The sequence below is a fragment of the Somniosus microcephalus genome, chromosome 1, assembly GCF_052327205.1.
Source record: "Somniosus microcephalus isolate GS21.2 chromosome 1, FLI_Smic_1.0, whole genome shotgun sequence".
NCBI classification, from domain to species: domain Eukaryota; kingdom Metazoa; phylum Chordata; class Chondrichthyes; order Squaliformes; family Somniosidae; genus Somniosus; species Somniosus microcephalus.
Window position 1 is genome coordinate 246948849 of NC_140987.1, and position 11309 is coordinate 246960157.

At 44.5% G+C, this 11309-nt stretch overlaps 1 protein-coding gene across 2 annotated transcripts in view; it reads right to left on the reverse strand.

Annotated features, from left to right (window-relative positions):
• Positions 1-8827, reverse strand: part of sh3gl2b (SH3 domain containing GRB2 like 2b, endophilin A1) — a 234633-nt gene extending 225806 nt beyond the window's left edge. For both annotated transcript variants that reach the window (XM_085991644.1, XM_085991636.1), the window contains exon 1: positions 8608-8827. In XM_085991644.1, the coding sequence (XP_085847770.1) occupies positions 8608-8652 (45 nt within the window). In that variant the 5' untranslated portion in view covers positions 8653-8827. The remainder of the gene's footprint in view (positions 1-8607) is intronic.
• Between the last annotated feature and the right edge of the window lie 2482 nt (positions 8828-11309).

Here is an 11309-nt window from a genome sequence, read left to right on the forward strand (position 1 = left end):
CACCCTTCCCTCACCTTCACATCTCCGACTCTTCCCTTCCCTTCCTCGACTTCTCCGTCGCCATCTCTGGGGATAGGTTATTGACCAACATTCACTACAAGCCCACTGACTCCCACAGCTACCTGGACTACACTTCCTGCCACCCCGCTTCCTGTAAGGACTCTATTCCATTCTCCCAGTTTCTCCGTCTCCACCGCATCTGCTCCGACGATGCCACCTTCCACACCAGTGCTTCCGACATGTCTTCCTTATTCCTCAACCAAGGATTTCCCTCCACTGTGGTTGACATGGCCCTTAACCGTGTCCGTTCTATCTCCTGCACTTCTGCCCTCACCTCTGCCCCTCCCTCCTGGAACCACGATAGAGTTCCCCTTGTCCTCACCTTTCACCCCACCAGCCTCCACATTCAATGTATCATCCTCCGCCATTTCCGCAACCTCCAGCGTGATCCTACCACCAAACACATCTTCCCCTCACCTCCCCTTTCAGCATTCCGTAGGGACCGCTCCCTCTGCGACACCCTAGTCCACTCCTCTATCACCCCCAGCACCCCTTCCCCTTCACCCGGCACCTTCCCGTGCAAGCGCAGGAGATGCAACACCTGCCCTTATACCTCCCCGCTTCCCACTGTCCAGGGCCCTAAACACCCCTTCCAGGTGAAACAGCGATTTACTTGTACTTCTTGCAATTTAGTATACTGTATTCGCTGCTCACAATGTGGTCTCCTCTACATTGGGGAGACCAAATGCAGATTGGGTGACTGCTTTGCGGAACACCTCCGTTCAGTCCGTAAGGGGGACCCCGAGCTTCCGGTCGCCTGTCACTTTAATTCACCGCTCCACTCCCACCTCACCGCCCTCGGCTTCTTACATTGTTCCACTGAAGCTCAGCGTAAGCTCGAGGAACAGCACCTCATCTTTCGATTAGGCACTTTACAGCCTTCTGGACTCAACATCAAGTTCAACAATTTCAGATCATAACATATATATATATTTTATCCACACTTTTGTTCTGTTCTTCTCTCCCACAGGGCAGCTGTCTTCCATTCTGCCAGCACAATTTACACTTCATCTAGAGCCATCCTTTGTTTCTTAACCTGTCCCATTACCATCCCCTTTTGCCTTGAATATCTCTTAATGTCTCTCAATGTTTCTTAATCTCTCCTGCCTCCCAGTCTATCACAGGCCTTCCCTTTTGTTCTTTCATCCCCTCCCCCATTTCCCAGCCACTACACTTGCTTAAAAATCTGTTCCATTTTCTGCTTTTATCCAGTTCTGACGAAATGTCATCGACCTGAAATGTTAATTCTGTTTCTCTCTTCACAGATGCTGCCTGACCTGCTGAGTATTTCCAGCATTTTCTGTTTTTATATTAGTGTTTTATACAGTTCAAGCATAACCTCCTTGCTCTTATATTCTATGCCTCAGCTAATAAAGGAAAGTATCCCGTATGCCTTCCTAACCACCTTATCTACCTGACCTGCTACCTTCAAGGATCTGTGGACATGCACTCCAAGGTCCCTTTGTTCCTCTACACTTCTCATTATCTATGATGCTACTTTAAATAATTATGCATTTTACATTTAGCAGTGAAGCTTATGTCCAAAATATGGCAAAAGGTTGATTGATGAAAGAAATATGGCTCATTGGCAGGAATGGTTTTTAAATCAACATTCAAATCAATATTTGGCAAAAATCTAAATTAGACAAGGAGGTAACAGCTTTACACTAGTTATAAGAGGTGACACTGAGCGATGATGTTAGTTGGGCTGCTGAGTGGAGGGTGTGACATTCTCCTCCAAGAATTTCACATCTTTGCACAGAGTTCCTGAAATATAGTCAGCCATTCTGTAAAGCAGTTTGTGTCCGTCTTATCAATATTTTAAAACGCTGTCTGGTTTCAGCTGGACTGTGAAACAACATACAGGGTTGACATTGAAAATAGTTTAGATACTGAAAACATGAAAATAGTTTAGATACTGAAAACATCAAAACAGAAATGACTGCTGATGCAACATTTTTCAAACAACCAAAAATCATAGAGACGACGTATCAACTTAATTAAAAAATAAAGCAGCCCTTTTTATTTTGGGTCAGCTGGTATTTAACTTTAAACCAGCACCATATTTAAGAGTTGCCTGTGAATTTTTCTTTGCTTGATACAGGGTGCACACTCTCTCCCCATACGGCATAATTAACCTATCCAAGTCCAGAAGTTTACATGTAAAGCCATAATACTGCACTTGGAGCACCCACCACCATATCCCATTGCTTAACGCATTGTTCAAGTTGGTAGAGTGCACTAGATTTTCCGAGGGCAAGACTGCTTTTAAGATCTTTTTCTTTCCCTGCCCTTGAATGATATTCCTGCATGGCGAGTTTTTGTAGGTGAGTAACTTACTCCTAGTGTTTAAATACACAGCATATTCTCCTGCTATACATTTTTACTATGGGATTGCTCACTTACCTCCTTTGTCCGTACGCACACACACACACACACATATACACTATGGAATTAGCATCTTTCCCTCAGAGTCCTGAACGAAAGGCTGATATTTAGCAGACGAGAATCATGTATGTATAACTTCAAGTGTAGCCATTGACCAAATAATATTACCCATAATTACTCCTGAGTAACTAAGACTTGTTCAAAATGCAGCTGCAAAGGACGGTCAAAAGCAGTTTTGACTAAGCTTTGATAACAAACAGTCACAGACTGCTAGTGAAGGTCAAATCATTAAATAACTTACTATGATGCTAAGTAGAACTTAGATTTCGCTTAATAAAACTAATTGCAACAATATTTAAAGAATAATTAGTATAAGGACATAAAATGAGAGAGATCATGGAGATAAGGTATTTATCTGGTAGATTAAAGTGAGACAGTCTGGATACCTCAAGACTAGTAAAACAGCGCTGATATGGGCCATTGGTATAAAGGCCTTGTACCAGGGAAGCTAGAAATGAAAGAGATAAAAGTAAATTCCAATGGGGTGAAAAACTATAAACAAGATAACACTGAACATGGTAAAGTTCGTGGAAAAATATTGGAAAGGCGGGGTGCTACCTTAGTCTGAGTGACAATGGTATTTTGACTATTAGAACCAATTAAAAAAGGTAATTTTGTTAAAGGTCATATATGGACAGTGGCCAAATGAACTTTTGATAAGAAAAGGGTTAAAACCTCGATACTCAAAGATGTACTGCGAGGACTAAGGAACAGACTTAAGACGACGTCATCTGTGTCCGAGAGGTTCCAGAGACCAAGGGCTGCGAGTTACTCATTAAAACTATCGCCCAATATTAAGTATATTATGCTGTATGCTTAATAAATCTTGATCTATTGCTCAAACATACTGGCTGCTGCCTATTGGTGTCTTGTCCAAGAACTCAGAGATCATTAAGATCTTACAGTCCTGCCAGATGTCAGAAAGGACACCAACACTGAGGACGCGAATGGTCACCTCTGATGATGATAAATACCAGTTCAGGCCCACTGTGAACACAGCTATTGTAGCAACCAGCCGAGTATGCAAATAAACCTCTTTCATCTGCTTCTTCCAAAAATATCCGAGTGAAACCTTCAGACACAGCACACAAACTGTGCCCCAACTAGTGTATACACAAAAACACCCGCATACCACACATGTCTGAGTTTTGTTTGTACAGAACTGTTGTGATGTTTTCTTGATTGTATGATATAAAGCACTAGATACGTGTTCTCTTTATTTGTGTAAAATGCCAAATAGAAACTATAATTATCTTTTATAAAAGCATTTTTTTTAAAGTTTTGAGGACTTGTTGTTGCTCTTGTATTATTCTGCTGATGATCCCTCCTCAGCTTAAACATTCACTTCCTCCACCACTGGCGCACCGTGACTGCAGCGTGTACCATCTACAAGATGCACTGCAGCAACTCGCCAAGGTTTCTTTGACAGTGCCTCTCAAACCTGTGACCTCTACCGCCTAGAAGGGCAAGAGCAGCAGGCGCACGGGAACACCACCACCTCCAAGTTCCCCTCCAAGTCACACACCATCCTGACTTGGATATATATCGGCTGCTCCTTCATCGTCGCTGGGGCAAAATCCCAGACAGCACTGTGGGAGTACCTTCACCACACGGACTGCAGCGGTTTAAGAAGGCAGCTCACCACCACCTTCTCAAGGGCAATTAGGGATGGGCAATAAATGCCGGCCTTGCCAGCGATGCCCACATCCGAGAATTAATTTTTTTTAAAGCTGTACGTGTTTAATATTGTTATAATGATTACAATCACCCTTCACCTTTGATGTTATTTTATATGTTGATGCTAAAGCTTCTTACTCGATCATGAATTAGTGTTGTTTCATTATTACAAGTGTCTATCGCAAAGAAATGAACTCCTTCTCCCTCACATCAGTACGCATTGATCTCTCTATTTCAGGAACTATGTTGCTTGCCCTATTATCGGGGCATTTGTTTTCCCTTGGAAATTATTTGGACTATTTCAATTGCTGAAAACTAATAAACTTTAGTTTTTGAAAAAGTGGGAGAATTAATGAGGTGTAGCTAAATCATAGAGGCTGTTTCAACTTAGGTTGGCAAAACTTCCCCAATGGACTGGCAAACCTCCCAGCAACCACCAGCTTAGCCCATGATGCCATTTTTAAAAACTGGATAATATATACTTTACAGGATGAGTGGTGTGAAAAATGGGACTATCAGAGTGGTACAGTAGAATCATTGAATCATAGAATCAGTAGACAACACACGTGGGCTGGGCATTATAAACAGCAGCTGGCTATGCTAAACATTACCTAGGGGAAAAGGTTTCACTACTTCTGACATGCTCAAAACGTGTATGTTTTTTATTTTTATAACCTTAAAATCAGGGCTAGGCTGTTCAGGGGTGATGTCAGGAAGCACTTCTTCACACAAAGGGTAATGGAACGCTGGAGCTCTCTCCCCCAAAAAGCTGTTGAGGCTGGGGGTCAACTGAAAAATGTCAAAACTGAGTGATAGATTTTGTTAGGCAAGGGTATTAAGTGTTACAAAACCAAGGCAGGTAAATGGAGTTAAGATACAGATCAACCATGATCTCATTGAATGGTGGAACAGGCTCGAAGGGCTGAATGGCCTCCTCATGTTCATATGTTCCTCCAGCACTTGAGTGCAAAAATTCATCACAAAAGTAGCATTTTCCTACTTTTATCTTTTCCACATTCTCAGCCTTCAACTACCACAAATATTTCCTCGAGAAAGCCAGCATATAGCAGCCTCTCCACAGCCTCAGACACTCTGGTGCTCCACTCTACAGCCAACAGGACGGGTCCTAACAGACGACACAGGGGCAGTTCATTTCCCAAAATACACATTGTATTTTCCTACCATCCCACCTTCTAAATATCCATCCCACCTGTTTGGATGGATTCAGAGGTTAATAGAGGTTGAATTTTGCTTCACCTCTTGTACCTATAGGGGTGGAGCTGGGAGCAGCATACAATAAGCAACCTCAAATATCAGCCTCCGCTAGATTGCAGGCTCATGATCAAAAAAGTGTACAAATACAAATTTAAATACTCATTTACCTGATCAACTCAGAATATACATTTCCCCCCTCTCTCAATTCTCCCCATGCTGTGTATGCTCCCCAACCAGGACAGTCTAGATACTTGCTCCCAGGTCCCTGTCCATATTGCTTTGTAGCCAAAAACAGAGAACTTTATGAGAGGACCTCATGATGATGGTCTCTCCAATATTCTTTACTAGTCGGAGATGTTCTTAGTTTCCCCTTAGAACCTGAGATCAGGAACTCGCCATGCAAGTTCTTCCTTGACAAGATAGGTTTTTAAAGCGATACACACCACTTCTGATTTCCAAAGCTTTTACTGACCAATGGCAGTGGAATTGGAACAAGCCAATTCTCCTCAGGAAAATATTCATTAGGGAAGACATAAGCAACATATCCATTCCAAACCAAGCTATTCCAAGTATAATCAATGACTTCACTATAAATGAAATGGAAGTCCTAGACAGGCTAAATGGGCTCTAAACAAAGAATTCCCCAGGAATAGATGGTAACCATCCCAGAGTACTGAGAGACTAGGGAGAGAATTTTGAGACACTGAGTCATGAGGGAGTCTGGGACACTGGGAGTGGGGGGCGGTGGTATCAGTAGATTGGCAACAGGTTAATGTGGTGCCTATATTCAAAAAGGGCGACTGTACAGACACAGGTAACTACAGACCCATTAGTCTTACTTTCATTCTGTGTAAATTAATCAATGGATCATCTGTACAACAATAACCTAGTTAACAACAGTCAGCATGAATTCAGAAGGGGAATATCCTGCCTGACCAACCTCCTCAACTTCTTTGAGGAAGTTACAATACAAATGGACTGTCATAAGCCCTATGATGTGGCATACCTCCACTTCCAAAAGGCTTTTGATAGAGATCCACATGAAAGGCTATAAATGAAACTCAAAGCTTAGGGGAATCCAGGTAAACCCTGGGAATTGATTTTTTTTTAAATTTGCTGAAGGGTAGGAATCAAGGAATACCCATTGGAATGGTTATATCAGAATGGGGCGCATACTGAAGGGGGGGCCTCAGGGCTCAATGCTGTTTCTAATTTACATAAATGACCTGGCTTCAGAAACAATGCAAAGTCGTCAAATTTTCAGATGATTACATCTCCCCTTATAGTGTGCAATCAGAAAAGAAAGCTCAGAAGTTACAGGATGAGTTGGACAAGATATGTAAGTGGGCAGAACTATGGGAGAAGATACTTATTGCAGACAAGTGTAAAATTCCACACATAGGAAGGAAAAGTAGACAATGCACGCTCCACAAATGGTGCTGAACTAGTTAAGAATGAAGTTGAAAGACCAGAGTTTCATTGACTCAACACTGAACACACCAAACCAAAGCAGAGCAATCAACAAAGCGAATACATAGTCAGAGGAGTGCTCTGGTCAGACTGCATCTTCAATACTGCATGCAGTTCTGGTCACTGAGTCATTCAGGCACTGGAGGCAATGCAGAGAAGAGTCACAAGTCTGATCCGCAGAGTCAGGGGTCGGAGTTATGAGGAAATGCTGGAAAAACTTGGGCTTTCCAGCCTGGAAAGGAGATGTCGGAGAGCTGATCTTAGAGTGATACAAGATTATCAAGGCTACTGAGAAAGTTAACCCAGAATATTATTTTTAATTAAACTCTAGGGGTACAATTAGGGAACATAGGTTCAAGCTAGTAACCGGTAACTTTAGGACTGAAATCTGGAGATTTATCTTCACACAGTGATCAGCACGTGGAGTAAACTTCCAGATACAGTACAGTAGTGGAGACAAAAACCCTGGAATCATTTAAGAAACAATGAGATCCTCCAAAGAGACGGGAAATAGGATTTCTCAGGATGGATAATTAAGAGAAGCCAAAGACCTTCCTCATGATAATGTTCTTATGATCTCATGATACGACTGCAGCATCTTTTTTCAGTGTCCCTCGACTACCTGCCCACTCACTCTCCACCTTCTCATCCCTTTCTCCAACTGCAAGCTCGTGTCATATCTGCCTCGATGAGATTTGTGACTGCCATTGCTCCCACCCCCTCCCCAGCTGCTTAACTCATCTCTCCCCTACCCAGCCCAGCGAATCAACAATAACATAGTCACCTCTAATTCCTACTAGCCATACATAAAGAAAATGAACCTCAGCCAATCCTATGGTGAGCATCCCATTTGCTGTGGTCATGGACACCCCTTCAAAAGTGTTGGACATGAATAAGACAGTAACATTTGATCACAGCAGGTGAGGGTTAATGCTGAGAGAGTCTCGGGTCTGTCACACAGGGCACTGCAGGTGTACTGAAACTCCAAGACTGAACTGGTGATCATCTGGGGTAATTGCAGAACAGCATTGGTAAGTAATTTACTAGAAGCAGGAGCATCAGATTAATTATCATGGCATTTTACGCACATTAGGAGTGTTACATTGAGATTTTAATCACTGTTAATCGAGATGTGAACTGATGCCACCAGAAGCAGCAACCTTGTCTTGTTGAAAGGACCTTTAAATCACACAAAGTTGCTCCAACAAGCCAACGATAATTGGACCTCACCTCTGTCCCTAGCACCGTCCCCGGGACATTTATACCCGGACTGGGGGAGTGGGAGCTCGCTGTCAAAACCAGACGGCAAGATGCTGCGGTGCAGATCAGATCTTTACACTGGGACTAAATAATACATTATTTTCGCAGTGACCCCCCCGGTGTCCGGTCACTGCACACATCCCGGGAACCGCATCGGGAACCGAATGTCATCTCAAGCACAAAACACCGCAGATCTCAACTGAATATCAAGTCAAACATCTCTGGACATTCCCGGGGAATCCAGCCACCGGCTCAATCTGGGAGACAACATTGACAAGTATTAATAACCTCAGTGAAGGCGGCGCAATGCGGAGATGGATGAATTCACCCTTTGCAGCAAATTCATTCCCTTTTTTAGAAGAACAGTGTTGGGAATGAAGCAGAAGGTCAGGAATGGTGATTGGATTCCTGTTCTGCTCACCTGCTTTGGTGCAATGGACAGAGAGACAGCGACAGACAAACAGCCCCTGTATTTACCTGGGTGGCTTTGTGGAATTGCTTCTTCAGCCCTGCCACAGACATGGTCTCTGCCGACAGCTCAGATAGTGCTGGAGGAGGAGGTCCCAGGTGATCACTGCTCCTGGAGATTGACTGATACTCGCCTCCCGACCTGCTGGAAGCTCTCTCTCTCAGCTCCTTCTCATCTCACTCCAGGATTAAATTACTCGCTGCAAAGCCAGGATATCCGGACCCAACCTGACGTCAGTTTCTCTTAAAGAGACAGTCACACTTCTGGACGGCGCTGCAGAATGAATAACCCGCCCTGGCAGCTAAAAATAGAGACAAGTTATTTCTGTCTGACACTTTCTTAAAGCTGCGCGATGCCCGGTGCCCCTGCAGTATATATACACATATACATACACACACATTTTTTTAATTCGTTTTTATGGGATGTGGGCGTCGCTTGTAAGGCGAGCATCTATTGCCCATCCCTAATTGCCCTTGAGAAAGTAGTGGTGAGCCGCCTTCTTGAAATGTTGCAGTTTGTGTGGTGATGGTACTCCCACGGTGCTGTTAGGGAGGGAGTTCCAGGATTTTGACCCAGTGACGATGATGGATCGGCGATATACTTCTAAGTCAGGACGATGTGTGACTTGGAGGGGAACTTGGAGGTGGTGGTGTTCCCATGCATCTGCTGCCCTTGTCCTTCTAGGTGGAAGAGGTCGCGGGTTTGGGAGGTGCTGCCGAAGAAGCCTTGGCGAGTTGCTGCAGTGCATCTTGTAGATGGTACACACTGCAGCCACGGTACGCCGGTGGTGGAGGGAGTGAATGTTTAAGGTGGTGGATGGGGTGCCAATCAAATGGGCTGCTTTGTCCTGGATGGTGTCGAGCTCCCTGGTTGTTGGAGCTGCACTCATCCAGGCAAGTGGAGAGTATTCCATCACACTCCTTACTTGTGCCTTGTAGATGGTAGAAAGGCTTTGGGGAGTCAGGAGGTGAGATACTCGCCACACACATATATACATACACACACACACATATACATATACACACACATATAAATATATATACTCATACATATATACATGCATGCAGACATACACACACATATCTATATATATAAAACAGTATGTCTGTATGTCTCTCTGTCTCTCTGTCCGGCTATACAATCAAAAGTTATAGAGCGTACCTACACATATGTTATATCAAAAGAAAGCTTATCATTAGGGGACTCTCATAGGTGTATTTACTTTTTGGTCGGACAAAAATTGTGCCAACGGTATCCAAAAAACGTTCAAAATTCTGCTCAATATCCGCTCATTAGCATCAAGTGATGTGAAGGTTGACCAATCATACAGTCGAACGACCCAACGGTCGACCAATCGCTGCGTCATGGGGGCGGGTTCATTACGTGTGCGGGCGGGCCATCCTAGAGTCGAGTGACGTGACGATTGACCAATCCTACAGTTCAGTGACCTGACGGTTGACCAATCGGTGCATGTGTGGGCGGGCCTAATGCTTCTGAGTTGAGGTGAGTGGCCGCCATCGAGTCCAAACTCTTCATTTCTTTTTCCCACTTTCTGCGTGTTTCTTTTCAAATCTTGATTTCCAGCAAAAAAAAAAGTTGCTTTTAAAACACAAATTGTTTTTTAAAAAGTTAATTAATTTGTAAATCTTTTCTCTAACCTCTATAATTTTCCTACCTTTCACCGTTTTTGCAGGCAGGCCTCGAAGCCTGGGCCTCTGTTGCCCAGCCACGCCCGAGCTACGCACCTCCCGTCCCGCTCAACAAGTGGCCCGCGATCGCCGCCATCTTTCTAAAGGCTGGCGGCGTGGGACTGAGGCGAGCGTAGCCATCGCCACCATCTTAGTAAAGGCAGGCGGGCGGGAGTCAGCGCACGCGTCAACGTCGGCCCGTAGCGAGCGAATCGGCGGCCTTGAAGCCGGCTCGGGCGGGGGCGGGGCTCGGGATGGCGGGGGGGGAGAGAGCGATGGTCAATCGTCCCGTCACTCGACTGTAGGAGGGCCCGCCCGCACGCGCCATGAACCCGGCGTACGATTGGTCGACCTCGGCGTCACTCTATTGTTAATGAGCGGATAATGAGATGCTACTGAGCAGAATTTTGAACGTTTTTTGGATACTGCGGGCGCAATATTTGTCCGGCTGAAACGTCAATACGCTTACGACCGTTTTGAAATGGTAAGCTTTCTTTTGATGTAACGCACGCGTAGGTACGCTCTATAACTTTCGAGTGCATAGCCAGACAGACGCACACCGAAGGACAGACAGACAGATAAACAGACAGACAGACAGACAGATGTATCCGTTTATATATATAGATACTAGCTGCGGGGGGGCCTGCGTTGCCAGGGCTGTTTTGGGCCGGGCGGTTTAAATCGCGTCCCAGACTTTCGGGCCTGTCTCTGTGTCCCTCTGTGAATCTGCTGCCGGGCAACATTTCTACCTTTTAATACCTTGAAAGATGAAAGTGAAAGTACTTATAAAACGTTTTTGGTAAATCTTATGTTATTTTTAAAAGAATCGAGTCCGAGGCTTTCGGGCCTGTGTGTCTGTGCTCCTGTGAATCTGCTGCCGGGCAACATTTTAAATCGAATCCCAGGCTTTCGGCCCTTTCTCTCTGTCCCTCTGTGAATCTGCTGCCGGGCAACATTGCTACCTTTTAATACCTCCAAAGATGAAAGTGAAAGTACTTATAAAACGTTTTTGGTAAATGTTA